Genomic DNA, 16,469 nt, shown 5'->3' on the forward strand with positions numbered 1-16,469 from the left:
ACCATCTCTGCTGTGGTTCCATACAAAGCCTGAAACGGGGCTTTGTCCTCTGAACCCTACAGCAGTAAATAGGTTTCACCTGCAAAACTGTACACCTATTGGTATACATAAACTGTGTGTGCAGAGTTTTTAAATCCTCCTTTTATCAGCAGCAGCTCTCCTGTCCTTTGTCTTGCAGTTAAATCTTCTCTAAAAATTTGGGGGATTTCTTACGGTGAACTTCGTAGGTGAAGAGAAGCGGAGCAGTTCGTGGTCCTGGCATGTCCCGGGGATCGGTAAGGGAGGTTGTGCCCCTGCTGTGCCCCACGGCCAGTGCTGCAGCAGGAAGGGACATCTTTGCGGTCTGATGAGAGGCTCGATGTGATTTTTTGGAACACGCAGGTAGTGAGTGAGTGCTGCCTTGCTCTCTGTGTCCCTGACCTGTTGCATTCATTTTACTAAACACATTGAAGCCAGATCTACGTCGCACCCAGCAAGGTTTGTGCAGAGAGCAGAACAGGTGGCAGAGGACAAAGCAGAACGGGATTTGGCACACGGAGAAGAAAGGCAGCTAAGGCAGGATTTGGGGTAAAATTTGGATGAAGAGAAGCAGGGTAAGCAAAAAAGGCCGTTGTGGACCAGTCGCTTTCCCTAATCTAGGTGAAAGTGCCGCTGCGCGCTCCCCGGCTCTGTCTCATCCGCAGCGCGCGGCTTAACATTCCTGCCTGGCACGTGGGGCTTGGGGAGGGAGCGTGGGGGAGGACCGAGCCGGACACAAAGACGGCCGGCCTCTCACCGGAATGGCATCCAAGCCATCTCAGCTATCCAAAGCCCCAGATGCCGGCATGTGCGCTCAGCCTGCAGCCCGCTAAGCGCACAACAAGAGGCAAATTACGGCACAACTCGGCCGCTGCAGGCCGAGGGAGGCACGGAGGGGGCCCTTTCAGCTGCGCTTTTATTCGGCGTGGGGGTTCCTCGAGCTGGCAGAAATCGCAAGGCTGGCCCACGTCTCGGTGCTAAAAATGGGAGCAAGTGGGAGCAGCGTGCCTGTGGGAAGGAAGGAGCCGAAGCGCGCGGTGTCTGTGTGACTTCTGCACACGCGTGGTAAAGCGGGGTAAATATTCGTTTGCTAAATTGGTGGAAATACCCGTAGAGGTGGGGATAGACTTTTCTTTCTTGCTGTCACTGTGCGGACCTTTTTCTCAGCTTTTCTCTTGTGTGTTCAGAGCGTTTGTAAGGTGGTTACGTGCGGGTAGGGCACATGCAGCCGTGGAGCCCCTGAACTCCACGCGCAGGGATTTTGAATCCCAGAATGCAGATGCAGGGTAATGAGTTTTGTGCCATGGATGCTGCAGCTGAGTTCCCTCCTGTGTACTGAGTATTGTGCAGCTCCTCCAGAATGCCTTGTGAGGGGCACTTGCAGGGGCTGAGCACTGCCTAGGTAGAAAGGAGAGCAAAGCCTGGCTCTTACAGCCTGCCTGAGCAGTGACAGAGAGAAGAAAAGGGCTACAAGTGGCTTTCTGTGACATTTACTTTGCACTTTTTAAAAACCAGCCTGATGCCCCTGCCTCACCGCTTCTGTGTGTGTATTATCGTCTTCTTTCTTAAAACACTTTTTAATGTAGGGTACAAAGATGGAGATTTTTGTGTGCTGATACTTACCTGGCTTTGGTTTCTTTTGACAGGGACACGCATGCAGCAAAGGGATGCACCAACCTGTCTCCCGGCCCACTCAGGCCAGACCGCGTGAGCACTGACTTTCAGCCCAGCAAAACCGCGTGGTCGGGGGGAGTTAAGTTGCGGCTGAAGACCAGGTGAGAGCATGTGCATCCACGTCCCTGTCTGCTGCGTGTGTTTGGTGGCTGCTGTTCTCGGAGAGTGGCTGGCAAACTCCACTTCCCTTTTGTGGAGTGAGGGCAGCAGCAGTGCTGGGCTGGAGCAGCGTGAATCTCCAGCACCTATGGCATCAGGTGGTGGAAGAGGTACAAGACAGTTTCTTAACCTCACATCCACCTTTCCCTGTGGTTTTCTTGCCCTTAAGACAGTACCAGGGAAATGAAAGGAACTGACCTTCTGGGCCTCGAGTCAAGGATCAACTTTGCTCGATGTCAGTAACATTTATGTAGGGCTGGGTATAAAAATGTTATTGTTTTGGCAGAGGGCGACTCGCTGGGAAGGGGTGCTGGAAGAGGTGTCCTTTCTTTTCAAAAGCTTTGTCAGTTTTGTCTCCCATAGGAGATGGGGGACGAAAATATCTCCACAGCACTGATATAAGCCTGCAGTGGCTTCCCAGCTTTAGGTGCCTGGCTTTCCAAAACCACCTTGCTTCTTCCAAGTCTGTGAGTGCTAGGGGAGTTCGGTGTTCATGACAAGCCTGCTGAGTGCCTATCTGAATGAGTAAATGTCTTCAGAAGTCTGCTTCCTGAATTGCTCTGGATCAAAAAGTGTTGTGGTGGAGCCTGATTTCCTTCCTTTGTGTGTGCAGTGTAGGGCCAAATCCTACAGGGTTTGCCCAGGCAAAGCTTTTAGTGGCATCAGAAGAGCCTTTTGCATCAGTCAGGCGGTAATCTGGATGACCTCAGATGTTTGTGTCTCAGTCTTCTGAGATTCGCACCATGAAGCAGTGACTTTTATTGGCAGCATTGAATTCGGGCCAGACCGTGACCTACTTGAAGTCCAAATGAGCAGCTGAGGAGGGGATGGGATGCATGTCAAGTCGCGTTCCGATCTTATAAGCAAAGATGCACATCTGGAGCAAACTCGCTGGCCTTAGTGGAGTTGCTCCAGCTTTTAGCAGCTGCTGTCAGTTACAGACCCTGACCCTGTGCATCTCCTCCGGATGGAGCAGATTTTAGAGGCTGAAATCTCTCCTTGAACTAGTTTAATCAGGGGCAGATTTACTTGTGACGGGGGTGCGGGACTCTGCATTTCCTGAGGTACGTGACCCACAGCAAATTTGGGAAAGAAGCTTGCCACGCATCCACCACCTTTCTATAGCAGTGAGTTATTCAGGATATGCCTGCTGTAAATCCTGCTGGCCTGTCGATCTATTAGCAGATATCTGTAGAAGCTCCAGAGTTTAGCATTTCACTTGGATTAGCTTGTCTTTGGATGCGGTGCCAATGTTTTCCTTCCCTTTTCCGGCAGCGTCGGAGGCTGTGTCTGTGCATCTCAGTGGCTTAACTCGTGTTGAAGCTTTGGTTGCAAGCAGGAAGTTGCTTTAATGTATAAGAATTTGAGTGTGGGAGGGCATTTCAGCCCCGGCGGCCTCTGCTTCGGCTGTACCACTGGGTGCAGTCCTCCTGCTCGTTTACTTTCTGCAAACACGCCCAAGGCGACGAAGGCTGTCGGCAGTTTCTGAAGTTCAGGGTGATGAACGAACGTCCTTAGTCAGAGGGGGAAGCCAGAGCTCAGGACCGGTCTCTCAGGTGTCACAATGGAGCATCTCGACCTTCTTCTCTCCCGCTGATCATTTCCCCATCAGGATTTTGGTGCGGAGTGTATTAGGGCTGCCTGTGATTTGTAGCCCTCTAACTGAGAGCAGAACCCAGCTACCATCTGCGACGCTCACCCTGAGAATCCCCTTGGTTACCTGCCGCGACCCGTTGTCTGCGTTACATTTGGATAATCAGGCTCACTGGGCAGCATTTCTGCTGCCAGCCCCCGAGTTCCTCCTAAGAGCTGAAGGAGACTGGGAAAACACATTCCTTCCATTGTTTCTAAGTCTCTCCTGTTGCAAGTTGCTGTGTGTTTGATATCAGAGGGCAAAAGAATCTAAGCTATGCTAGTTTTTCTGTCTTTTTAACTAATTTACTGACTGGAGAAGAATGAGAAAAAATTATTTGAATTAAGCCCATTGGGCCAATTCATCAATGAGGATAAATCAGTGCAGCACTGTGGCTTCTGCAAAGACACGGGCAGGTTAAACCATGTTAGGGTCTGGCAGCTGATTTTTTCTACCCATGCTCTGGGAGTTGATGGGAACGCCTGGAGAACACATAGCAGGGGCCTTCTCAGAGATGAAAGCTGAAACAAAGACTCTGTCAGTTGGCCAGCTGTCTCTTTTCCGTGTCTGTCCTTTCTTCATCTTTTTCCAGTGAAGGAAACAGTAAAACTGGGGCAAGATGAGTGAAATTGCAGAGGGTCTTTAAGCCAGTGCTCACCAGCTCCTCATTCCAGCCTCTGTGTGCTCTAAGTACCGAGCAGGAGACTGCAGCAGCTCCCCCACCTCTAAGCCACAGCCCTGTGTGAGCAGCACAGCCAGACTATCCTGGCGGCAAGTATTTTCTCAAGATAGAGATCTGAAATGCTCTTTATTCCGCAGTTTAAGTCATACTTACCATGTTGCTTGGTAATGCTTTCTTTAAAAAAAGAAAGCTGTCAGAAGATCCCAGTAGGACAGGGTCCTTGAACCCAGTAATCAACAAGAACGAAGGTTGTATACATCACCTCTCACACTAATAACCAAACCCCCCTGTTCCTATTCAAGCCTGCTGTCTGGTTAGTGTCAGGGAATGTCAGTGGGACCCTTTCGTTGTGCAGGGCAAAGCCCTCGATCTAAATATTGCTTGTCAGATGGAGGCTCGGGCGAAGGGAAAAAGAAGCAGCAGCGCATGGCCCAGATCCTGGCGCGGCACTCTGCGGTAGGCCTGTTGGGTGATTCTCTGTAAGTCACTTCACCTCTTAAGGCCTTTGTTTCCTTTTCTGGAAAGTGGGATAAATGCCCCTTCCTTGGATAAGACAGCCTAGGGGTTACCAGAGAAATGTGATAACACAGAGGTGTGATGTACAAGACCAATAATCATTAATTACAATGTTTGACTGTTCATGAGTTCACCCAAGGAGCGACTGTTGCTCGCAGCTGCCATCACCTCTGAGTGATCTCAGGCCTTTTTTCCACAGCCCAGGGGAGAGCATTTCTTTCAAGAAAAGCCATTTTCTGTCTCCTGCAAACTCTGCTGCAGCACTTGATGCTGTCACGTATCCAGAGCCATCCACACCTCGTCCTTCACCAGGGTCAGCATGACAGACATTGCTGTACCCTTGGTTGTTCCCTTCCACCAAATAATCTGTCCTCATTTTTTTTTTTGTCTGCTTTTGGTGCTAGCAGAAGAGGAAGGCAGGCAGGCTGTTTCCTGCATGTGGAACTGAGAAGAACGGTAGAAGGAATCCATCCATACATCCGTGTATGTGGTTGTCATCTCTCCGTTCACCCAGGGCTTTTCCTCATGGCGGTCTGGAAAGGAGCTTTTCCCAAAGAGCTGGTGATGGTAATGGTAGGAAATGTGAGGATTAGCCTCTGGTTCTCTGCTTCCTTGCCCCTGAGAGACTTCAGGAACCGCAGTGCCTGTCTGCCAGTTTGGACATGGTGCTCAAGGCCTGGTCTGATGCAATCCAGACATGCCAAGTGATACTCATCAGAGGGAAAAAAACAAATAGCATCTGATGTGGGCTGGAAGCAACAAGCAGAGACAACATCGCTGGGAAAGGTGTCTGAGAGAGGAATGAGAGCAGACTGATCCGGGGTAGGGTGCTGAACTCAGCTGGGATATGTTACTCACGTTGTTTTCTCTTTTTTGTGTGTGTGTTAAAGACCAAAACTGCTAAAAGCTGTGATATGCTCTGGGGGGATTCCTTGTCTGGGGAGATGTCCTCTGGAAGGGTCGGAGAGGAACATACTGCAGAAAAGAAGGTTGTGTCCACACGTTTGACCTAAATGTCCTGATGTTTTTTTTCAATGCTTTTTTTAATTATTATTTTACTTAGGGAAAGTTTTAATCTGAGCATAAAGACGGGTGGGGGATGCAACTCTCCCTTTCCTTTATAAGTGAGGAGATACTGTTGCCTGAGATTTATGACTTGAAATACCATTTCGTATACTTCATGTCTTTCTAATGAGTTTAATGAAAATTGTGAAGGAACAGAGCGCACTCCAGATCTCTTCTGCCGTTGAATTTACCAGAAGGGCTCCATGAGCCTAAAAAGACAGATTCAGTGAAAGACACACCAAGCTGATGCCATTATGGTCCGACTTCTTTCTAATCGGCCTCGTCTGTTATGCTTATTTTTAGAACCATGACTGAACCTTAATTAAGAGCGACGTTGCTTTGAGTAGATTGTGGCCTCGCTCTGTCGAAATCCTAATAGGCTTCTGAGTGCTTTAGTTTTTCAGCTTAGTAGCTGGGCATAGGGACTGCAGCAACGCGTTAGGATGCCTGTAGAAGGTATCCTTGTTATGCTAGCACTCCTTCTGGATACGACGATCTTGGAGACATTTCTGCAGCAGTGAGAAATCAGACCCTTGTTTGTACCTTGTCTTTTATGCAGATACGCAGCTGCCCTGCCAGATTACACAGAAATTGCTGTGATCGGGGTCTCACCACACAGAAAGCCTACAGCACCGTGCAGTGGGGTACAGCTCAGAACATGCTACCTCTGACACGTACTTTTTGTCAGTTGATAAAGATCCCTAGCTTGAAATCTTAACCTCTGCAAGGATGATATGGTAAAGATGGGCACCTGCCTTCCTGTCTGTCTCTCTTGTGACTCTGTGCCCAGGACTGGATCTGATAGGCACAAGCTCTGCACTTGCGTCCAAATCTTTTGTCTCTTCTGCAGGAGGAAGGTCTGCTGCAGGGTTCCCCAGTCCTTCCCACCTGGCTGAACGTGCCAGGCCATGGTTATCCCAGCTCCAGCAACCTCCCACACAGCCACCTGGGTCACACAGCTGCGGGGGGAAAACACATTCACAGGGCTCGCAGTGGTTGTGATGGCACAGAGAAATCCTACTGGCATTACATCTCTGTTTCTTCCCATCTGTCTGATCATGGGGAATGGGTTCCCACTGACCACTGCCCCTGCCTGCATCCACAGATTGATTTTGCTCCTCCAGGAAAGCTACTTTTCTTGACCAGTTTTGATGCCTTTCTCTTTAGCATTGCCCATTTCTCTGCTGAGGAGGACTTCGAAGCTTGCTGGGACAGGGACAAAACGCGCACAAGGTCAGCGGTAGAAAGAAGACGACTTGTTCACAAACACATCTTGGATGAAGTGTTTGCCAGGCATGAGACTGCTGAAAACTTAACTTCCTGCAAGCACTGTGGATGAGTTGCAGGAAAAATAAGTGGGTTTACTGGGGCATAGAGAACTCAGAGCTGCTACTCAGTCAGCCGCAACGTCCCCTCACTGGCTATCAGTCATTAGTTTTCTAAAAGGCTGAATTACATCCCATTATTGTCTGCAAGGAGAAAATTAAGTCAGTCTGTGTGAGGCAGGGGAGGAAGCTGCTTCCTTCCTGCTTCTCATCCCACCGTAAAAACTGGTCCCTGTGAACTGGGCGTAATAGTAGTCATCCACCTGCACTTCTTGCTGTCGGGGCAGCAGTGGTTGGTATTGCTGCACTGCTCCTCAGCCTCAGGCAAAGCGTGCAGCAGGCTGCTGGCGACCTGAAGGCTGCTGTGAGAAATCTAGAGTCTGTAGGGGTTGTTTGAACATCTTTTTGTCCTTTTTTTTTTTTTTCCCTCAAAGCTGCTCTATTTGGAGGTTTAGGAAAATGGAAGTTTTTCTAGGCAAGAAAAAAAGAAAATGGCAGTTTGAAGAAGCCGAATTGCCTCCTTTAGTTAAGGTGGGCCTTCATGCACAGAAGTAGAAGCTCTCAGAGGACACAGCTGGAGGATGGCTGAAGCAAAGCACTCAGGTTGTGCATATGCTGTGGCACTGGTAAGGAACAGCACGTAAAGAACAGAAATTAGACTGAATGTGTTGTTTTGTATGGTTTTAGTTTGTAAACATAGGAAAAACACAACCCAACCTTTTTGTTACACTGTGAAGAAGGCTTCTGATGGCTGTTCTTGAGGTGCTGATTCATTTGCAGTTGGTACCAAGCTATCTTTATAGTGTGCACTTCCATAACTGTTGTGCATACAAAGCATAAAAAGAATCTTCTACAGAGATTACAGAGCAGAACAGTCAGTTCTTCCTAATAAAAGAGAGCTACAGAGCTATTAGTGCTAAGGACCTCAGAAATGTCAGTACAGTCCTCACAGCCCAGACTGCATCAAGCCTTTGCCAGACCGTGTTCGAGGAGACTGCTAATGTGCCGGTCACATTTCTGTCTGAAAATGCCGTGACAAGGATAGGAAGAAGGAGCACCCAGATAAAACCAGCTGGACAAGATTAAAGGTTTTCTTTTTCTCTTAATTTTTCCAGTTTATGGTGTGAATTTGGCAGTATCTGGTATGTCATCAGTGTTAAAGCTGCCGCGGGAGCTGTTAGCTGCCAGCGTTGCATCAGGTCCACTGACTGCCCCAAGTATCTTTGCTCTGAGGAATCTGTCGGGATGCCAGCCTGACCTGGATGCCCAAGTTATCTGATCACTGGAGGTGTCCATGAGGAACCAGGGGTCTCTTTTCCAGCCTGGGTGTTTACAACTGAGGGATCACTTCCCGCATCGTTTGAAGTGAATTTTTTTAGTAATATGATTGTCCAAACTCTTTTGCAAGTATAGTACAGATGTAGCCCTTAAGGAACAGGTATAAAGGTTAAGGGGATGAGGTGGTTTATTATTATTAACAAAGTTCTGCATTTTGAAATCTTACGTATCTTAGAACAGTGTCAGCTCTTGCTCCTGGTTTTGTTGAAGGCAACTGAGCTATACCAAATTTGTACCAATTAAAGGTCTAATTATTTATGTCTTCACTCAAGTCAGGAATTAACTGCTGCATTTGCAAGTTTTATCACTCAGCCAGTTTGTCTGGGATGAATCAGGATCTGACACTGTGGGTTTTACAAGAGCAGTTCTGCCCCACTTGCCAAGAAGAGTTTAATTGTGCGCTGCTTTTAATTGTTTCCTGACAGTTGTGCTCTGCAGTAGCACCAGTGTAACCAGAAGCTGTTGCAAGCTTGGCAGATGAACCATGTTCAGCTCCCCCCAGATCTCTAATGGGAGATGGCTGTTCTGTAGACACTGCGTTGCTCACCGCTGTATTATGCTCCAGTTCTAGTCCTTTTCCCTTATTGGGCAATAATAACAATAATTATAAACTAAGCTTAAGGAAGTAGAGTGAAGTAAGGTGCTATTTTCAGGTGTTACAGGAGGCTGAAGGTAGGAACTTCTGGCATTCCCCAGACACCTACACACAGACAAGGCTGTGCCATTCTCCAGTCCTCTAAGCTCCGTGTCAGGGACAGTCTCTCGACTGATTCAGCGGGGACTGGATCAAGCCCTCGGTCTCTGCCATTCAGTGCACGCGTGTGCACGCAGGCACCCCGTACCTCCATCCTGCCTCCTCCTCAGAGATCACCTGCGTGAGTCTGCAACATGAGCCGGAGATCATATGTACTGCAGCGCTTCCTCTCTTGGCTTAAGCTCGGCTAAGATTCGGTTACCCTTAATCCACGTTTCCAGGATCAGGTAGGTGTGGAAACAATGCAAGGTTATCCTGCGCTGAGCTGGTACGGCATGTCTTCTGACTTCAATTCACAGCTGCGCTCTCCATGTGTTGTATTGTTACAAGGATACTGGCCAAAAGGGTTTAAAATATCTGTGGTTTAGAGGATTGGCTCTGCTACTTCTTGAGGTTTTTACTGATCAAATCAAGGGCTAATGTGCTTTGCTTGTGATCATCCCTTGTGCTTTCACAAGTAAAAGATTAATGTTGGGGGCTCATACTCCTTCCAAGTACAAAGAGAGTCTTTAAATCTCTGCAATGGAGAAGACAAAAGCATGGGGTTTTTGTAATAAACAGTTTTGTCAGCTTTCCATCCTGCCAAAAAGTTTCCTTGTTTCTTTGGGCAAGGAGCGTAACAAGAGAGCTCTGTTTTAAACACACCTACACATGAAATGGTAAAAGGGTGCTTGGTTCAGCTCACCCCCTATAAACCTCCACTTCAGCTCTCCTTAACACAATCTGTCACAACAAATGTTAAAAGGAAAAAGGTGTCCCTTTTTTGTTCTTCTGTCTGACGGTGAGGGAATGGTTTGCCCGTCTGAAATCTGCATGGAAAACCTCCTGGTGAAGTGGTTCTGCTTCTTAGTGTCTGCCAACACAATTCTATGGAGCAGAACATCAGTCACTGCAAATGTTAGTTTGTGCCGGTACGCAGTCTGACCAGACTTGCTTGTTAGCAAGCAGTTTTTGCCTTGGACATTTTCCTGTCCCCTTTCTTTTCACAATCTCAGGCAGTGCTAGAAGAGTCCTCTTTTGGCATATGTTTTATATCTGCAGAGGGCATTTTAATCTGTTTTACATTTTAATCTGTTTACATTATTCACGACATGCTGCACCATGAAAATTTTGGTGAGACAAGGACTTTGAAGATGTGTCAGCTCCTCCTCTTGGCTTCATGCTTTATAAGAGTAGACGAGGTTGACCCGCAGGCTGTCACATTTGGGATTTTGGCAGTACACAGGTCCAGTACTGCTCATTCTTGCAGGAAGAGTTGGAAATTGCAGGGATGCATGCTAGAGCAGGGGAGCGATCACCACGGAAGGCAGAGGGAGGATTAAAGCCAAGCACAAAGGCTGGGACAGAGGAGAGTCTGCACGGCATATTCAGGGTACTTGATTGCTAAACCCCTGCTTTGACTTTCCACTGCACCATTATGTACTTGAAATAAGGTTGTTGGTTGTGTTTTTTTTCTCCTGAGAGCTGCTGGAAGCCTTCTTAGTGTTGGTGACTGGAAGAACCCCTGGCTGGCTGTGCCGTGCTCACACGCAGCAGCAGGACAGCTGCCTGGCTGCACAGCCCTGGGGGCTGCGAAGGGTGCGCATTGCTGGCATCTGGCTGCCACATCTCTTCCTGCATTTTTATAAGCACCCAGGAGAGATCAAAACAGCATTGTCCGGGCTTCCACCCCCTCGTGGCGTGTGATCCTTTCAATGACTTCACCAGCAGTCACTTTAAAATGAAGGGAACCTTTTGAGAAAAGTGCTCCTTCTGAATCCGTAGGAATCCCATGCTGCCAGCCTGCTCGGTGCATGGTGTGAGAGTCCCACATGCAGCCCAGGCTAAACTGATCCGTGGGGATGCTTGCCTGCCCATGCTCTTTGGTTTGCAAACATGAGGGGGTACGTGTTGTGTGAATGCTGGGAATGGCTCATGATTCGCTCGGAAAAGAAAAACTGTAGCAGTGAAACAGAAATGAGCGTTAGCAATTTTAAATGCCTCTCGGTGTTTCTTCACATTCCTCTTCCTTGAAGGAACTGGCCTGTTGTTTACATGCAAAATCCTTCTGCTTTTACCTAGGCGGAGTGAAACTCCAGGCCGACCTCACTCCTGGCATTCAACCAAACTTGCGGAGAACCAACCCGATCCCAGCATGATGCAAATATCTCAGGGCACGCTTGGCATCCCTTGGCATCAGTCCTACCACTCCAGGTAAGCAATACACAGCTGTGGTCCTGTGCTGCACGTAGCCAGAGGCGTAGAGCCACCAGCTTTTTTAATTTCTTATTTTTCCTCTTTTTACATACCTTACATGGGTGTAGGATCAGGCTCCCAAGCTAGCATGCTTCTAAACCATCACACAAATCCTATGTCTTTATTTCCAGTGTCACACTGCCTTCGGGGAGGCTCTGCCTCATACCCACAGATCTGTCTTGGTGATGCTGACTGCAAGATTGCAGTCTACATCTCGGGCTCAGGAGTGAAGGAAGGGGACAAAAGATTTGATGGCAAAATGTTACCATCTCCCTCCATACAGCTGGTGGGTTTACAGACAGCCAGGGTTAGGTTTGGAGGTAGGAGGGCTTCTCTTCCTCTTTGGTTACCCAGATAAAGTGGACATGTATTCCTCAATTAAGTGTTTTGTGAGGTGGTTAACACCTATGCAATTGCTTTAAAAATTCCCCTTCCTGCCAAGATGGGAGCCCACTGCCAGCACACTGAGGCGGCTGTCTCTGGGTACTGATACTGGAGTAGGAGTCCTGCTCTGCATCCTGCAAACTGTCCCTGTGCAGAAACACAGCAAAGTTGTTTCCCCAGCAGAGGAAAAGAAATCCAAAATGAAACCGAACCTATGAAGGAAGATAAGGGTTTGGCAGCAGGGCTGCTGCACCCATCATCATCGCCGAGCCTCTCTCCAGCAGCATTGCATCACTGTCAGTACTCCCAGGGTGAGAAGTTCAGCGAGGGATTTCCTGCTTTTGGCCATCTCTTTCTGCAGGGGTCAGTTTTATCATAACTAGGAAGTCAGTGCAGTGGTTTGTCAGCCCCCAAAAGTCTTAACAAGTCACCTCAGTGCTGTTAAACGACGATTGGGTGAGGTCCCTCTGGTTTTGGCTTTGGACTGTGTTAGAGGGAGACTGGAAGCAGCGATGCGGGCCCAGTGCAAGGAGTGCTCAATACAGGGAGAAGAGCACCCAGGGCAGACAAACCCCTTGGCCACTCTGAGGTACTTGGTGGTGAGCCCTGGGCCAGCTTGGGGGCGGGGGGAGGACAAGTTTGAATTCTGCCCTTGGAGCATTTTCCTTGGAAAGGCAGAAGGGTTCTGGGAGCAGGAAATTCCCCTTAGAGCCACGGGGATTTAAACCTCATTTCTTCTACAGGCAAAACAGCTTCGGCAGAGGGGAGAAAAGAGAAAACGTGGCATTAAAAAAAGTGAGCGGGTGGTTACAGAAAAAATTCATGTTCCTGACTGGCCTTCAGCACAGATCATCCCGTAGCGTATTCATTTCCCACCCGAGGGCTTTGCTTGCCAGCCACAGCTCCTGGCTGTGTCTCCTGGGAGCCTGAAGAGGAGCACGGGGAACACCTAGTGGCCAGCTGGCCACAGCTGCACTGGGCATTGCCAGGGAGATTTTTTAAATATTTTGTTAAACATTTAGTGGTGCATTCAGATGAGTAAGCCAGCTTTATCCTAAGTTTTGCCGGATCCATTTCTGTCTCTGTGCTCCTCTGCATCTCTGCAGAGCTGCTGCTTCTTCCCCTTGCAGGCAGACTTCCTTCTGCCTTTCCTTGTCCTTAGCAGCCTTCTGCCCCTACCTGTCTTTGGGGCTTGTGGGTCTTAATCCAGCAGCATGGAAGGGACTGTGGTTGGGATATGATCTGGAGCAGGCTTCAGGCTCTTCAGCAGACACTTGTTAGTTAGCAAAGGGGCTGTTACAAACGTACCTGCTGCCTCCCAGAACAGGCACCTTAATTCCCAGGGCTGCTGTGCATCCCCAGCTCCCCTGCTGCATGAAGCAGGTTTGGTTTTGTTATCCCGGCAGGGTGCGGCACATAGAAACGGTGAAGCACGTAGAAATGGAGCTTGCCTTCCCTCTGCCAGCCGAGGCTGCAGCTTGCACCCTGGCAACCCCAGGCTCCATTCCTGCTTGCAGCTCGGAGCCCTGCGTGGGACAGCAGCCTTTTCTTTCCTGGTGCTTTCCTGTGGCTCTGCCAGGATGGCACTTGTAGCTGCACAGGGAACCAGACAAAGCCATATCCAAAGGAGGGGAGCTGGGAACAGAGGGAAGGAAAGTGAAATCATCAGGCTACACTCCACAATCCTCCCTGCATTTGCTGGAGTCTGGGAGGAGAGATTAGCCAGGGGGAAACTCCACAGAAATTTGTGACGTCCCCATGTGAGGTATACAAGAACTGCATCCAGCACAAGGAGCTCCCTTCCAGCGGATAGAAAGATCTCTGAACATCCTTCTTTTTGAACACTCCTCTGGAGGCCACAAATCCTCTGTCAACACGTATGTTTCTTGGAGCAGGTGCCAAGGTGCACCTGTACCTGTGGAGCTACATGGTGAGGGGGCTGTTCTCAAACTGTTAATATTGTTGCACCCCCCACTTGCCTCCACGCACAAACACATGCATCTCTTCTCTGTCTCGTCAGCTTACTCTTTTTGCAGCAAACAAACTATCCTTGGGACAGCTGAATTTCCAGGAAGCCTGCCAGGGCATAGCCTTCATCTCCATAAAAAGGAATGAAATGGGGAAAAAAGGAAGAGATTAGATTCCCCCCAGAACGCCTCTCGAACTCCTCTCCTCCTCCTCGGTGGCATCGGCACTCATTCAGCTTTCCAAGTGCTTTGGATAGGTTTGATGGGTGGGTTTGATCCTCCCTGGCTCCAGAGATGCACTGTCTTTCTGTCTGTGCTTCCCTCCTCCCACCCCTCTGTGGTAAATAAGAGCCATGTGTTGCAATGTCAAGCAGTTCCTCTTTGTGAACTGGGATGACTGCAAACGGGATGGAGCAAGGCCCAAATATGGGTTTTCATCTGCGCTTCTCAAAGCTAAACATCTTGCTTCTGAGCTCACTTATAAGTTGTTGTGCCTCTCCTCTGCTAACAGTGGGATTTCACTCTTCTCTCACTCTTCCCCAGCTCCTCGACCAGCGATCTCTCTGGTTACGAGCATGGCTATCTGAGGAGAAGTCCTGACCAATACAGTTCCCGGGGCAGCATGGAAAGCCTGGAGCACTCCTCCCCTGGCTACCACCCTTGTCACCTGTCCCCCGCCAAATCCACCAACAGCATCGACCAGCTCTCCCACCTCCACAGCAAGAGAGATTCAGCCTACAGCTCCTTCTCCACCAACTCCAGCATCCCTGAGTACCCCGCTCCGCCGTTCAGCAAGGAGCACTCCTGCTCCACAGACAGCATGCACTCCCGGGGCGGCCTGCAGGAGGGGATGAGGCAGGCTGACATCAGGTACGTCAAGACAGTCTACGACGCCCAGCGAGGGATCTCCGAGGAGTACGAGGTGAAATCCTCTGCCTTGCTTCCCAGCTGCGAGGCCCGGGCCTCGCTGGACGGTCGCAGCCATGGCAGGCTCCACGGCTTCAGCCGGAACAATGCAGCTCCCTCCTGGGCGCAGCCAGCCCAGGGCTCCTCGGACAGTGAGAGCCAGCCCCCCAAGGGACCTCCCTTGCCTCCTGCTCGCAGCGACAGCTATGCAGCCATCAGGCATCACGAGAGGCCCAGCTCATGCTCCGGCCTTGATCTGAACAAATCCAGCCGAACCCAGCCAAAAGGGGCCTGGCCTCCGCTTGTCAGCACCCTCTCCCAGGGGCCGCTGCTCAAGAGCCACTTCGGAGAAGGGCACTTGCACACGGTGGTGGAGAAGAGCCCGGAAAGCAGCCCCACAGTGAAGCCCAAGCAGAGCTATTCCCAGCCCGGGCAGCCCCTGCTGCCTACAGGGGTCTACCCGGTGCCTTCCCCAGAGCCACACTACGCCCAGGTGCCCCAGCCTTCCACAAGCAATAACGGGACGGTTTATCCAGCTCTGGCCAAAGAAAGTGGCTACTCTCCGTCTCTTCCCGTCTCACACGACAAAGGTGCAGCCAGCAGCACGCTGGGCTTTGATGAGAATGGAAACCAAAGCACTGCAAACAGATCGACCATCTTCTACCAGCCCCTGGCCGCTGAGAGAAAGCACGATGCCACAGCTAAGCTTGTCCAGCAAAAACCTCCTAACGCAGCAGGCCCAGAAGTCTACCTGAGCACATCGAGGAAGGAGGAGTTGTTTCCACCTTACAAGGTGGCACACAGCAGCCGAGACACCACAAGTACTGCCCAGGCCTCCAAACACAGTTTGCAAGCCCCGCAGCCCCAGCCGAGGGATGCTGGTGAGAGGAGAAGCCCTTACCAGCCCAGAGAGGACTGGGTGGCTGAATCCCAGGAAGACAAAAATGGCAACACGCAGATAAACGAGAGAGACGCTGCCGCTCACCACCAGTGGGGTCACAGCAAGGCCAAGCAGTACGGCTTCTCCTCCTTGCAGAACATCGCAGAGGGCGCCAGGAGGCAAAGCAGCTCTGAGGTAAAGGAGACACAGCCGGGTGAGGGTTATTCCAACACCAAGCTGTCCTTCTTGAACAGCGGCAGCAAAGAGGAGAAGGATCAGAGGGGACAGGGGCCCAAACAGTGGAGTGACGCAGACCCGCAGGCCTTTGCGAGGCAGGAGGAAGAGGGCATGAGCGTGGCCCCGTTCCATGCTGCCGAGCCAAAATACGAAGAGCCCCCTTCGCCGCAGCACCAGAAAACCTCTGATTTTGGGAAGAGCCGGCTCAGTTCTAGCAGCACCCAGAGTGCTCCCTACGGAAAACCAGACCCCATCAAGTCCCGCTGCTCTGTACTGGAGAAGGTCAGCAAGTTTGAGCAGCGAGAGCAAAGCACTCACCGGCCCCACAGTGCCGGCGTTCCCAGCTTCGGCCAGCACTACGGGCCCAGCAGGGCGAGCCAGCCCTCCGGCACAAAGTGCTCTCTGAACAGCCTGGAGGACACGCGCAGCAAGCTCAGCTCCCGCGAGCCCATCCAGCTGCTCGGGGAGCTGGGCAAGGTCTCCAGCCCCTCTGTCAGGAATGGGAATTCGGACGAGGCTCACTGGCACTCCGTGGAGCTGCAGATGGCAGCTTCGGCGAAGCAGACGAGGTCCAGCGAATACTACAGCCCGTCTCCTGAAAATGAGGTGCAAACAAGGGCAGCTCAGCTGCCGCGGAGCAAAAGCACGTTCCAGCTGGGAGGGGAGCCTGAGAAGGAAGTCCTCTGGAAGGATAAC

General features: G+C 50.4%; 1 protein-coding gene across 1 annotated transcript in view; it reads left to right on the top strand.

The window, feature by feature from the left end:
• SHROOM3 (shroom family member 3) overlaps positions 1–16,469 on the top strand; it is a 125,818-nt gene that overhangs the window by 92,619 nt on the left and 16,730 nt on the right. Inside the window, 4 exon segments of the mRNA XM_050710371.1 lie at positions 1,070–1,093; positions 1,665–1,793; positions 11,226–11,357; positions 14,294–16,468. Coding sequence (XP_050566328.1) covers positions 1,070–1,093; positions 1,665–1,793; positions 11,226–11,357; positions 14,294–16,468 — 2,460 coding nt within the window.

Source organism: Cygnus atratus, chromosome 4, assembly GCF_013377495.2.
Source record: "Cygnus atratus isolate AKBS03 ecotype Queensland, Australia chromosome 4, CAtr_DNAZoo_HiC_assembly, whole genome shotgun sequence".
Lineage (NCBI taxonomy): Eukaryota > Metazoa > Chordata > Aves > Anseriformes > Anatidae > Cygnus > Cygnus atratus.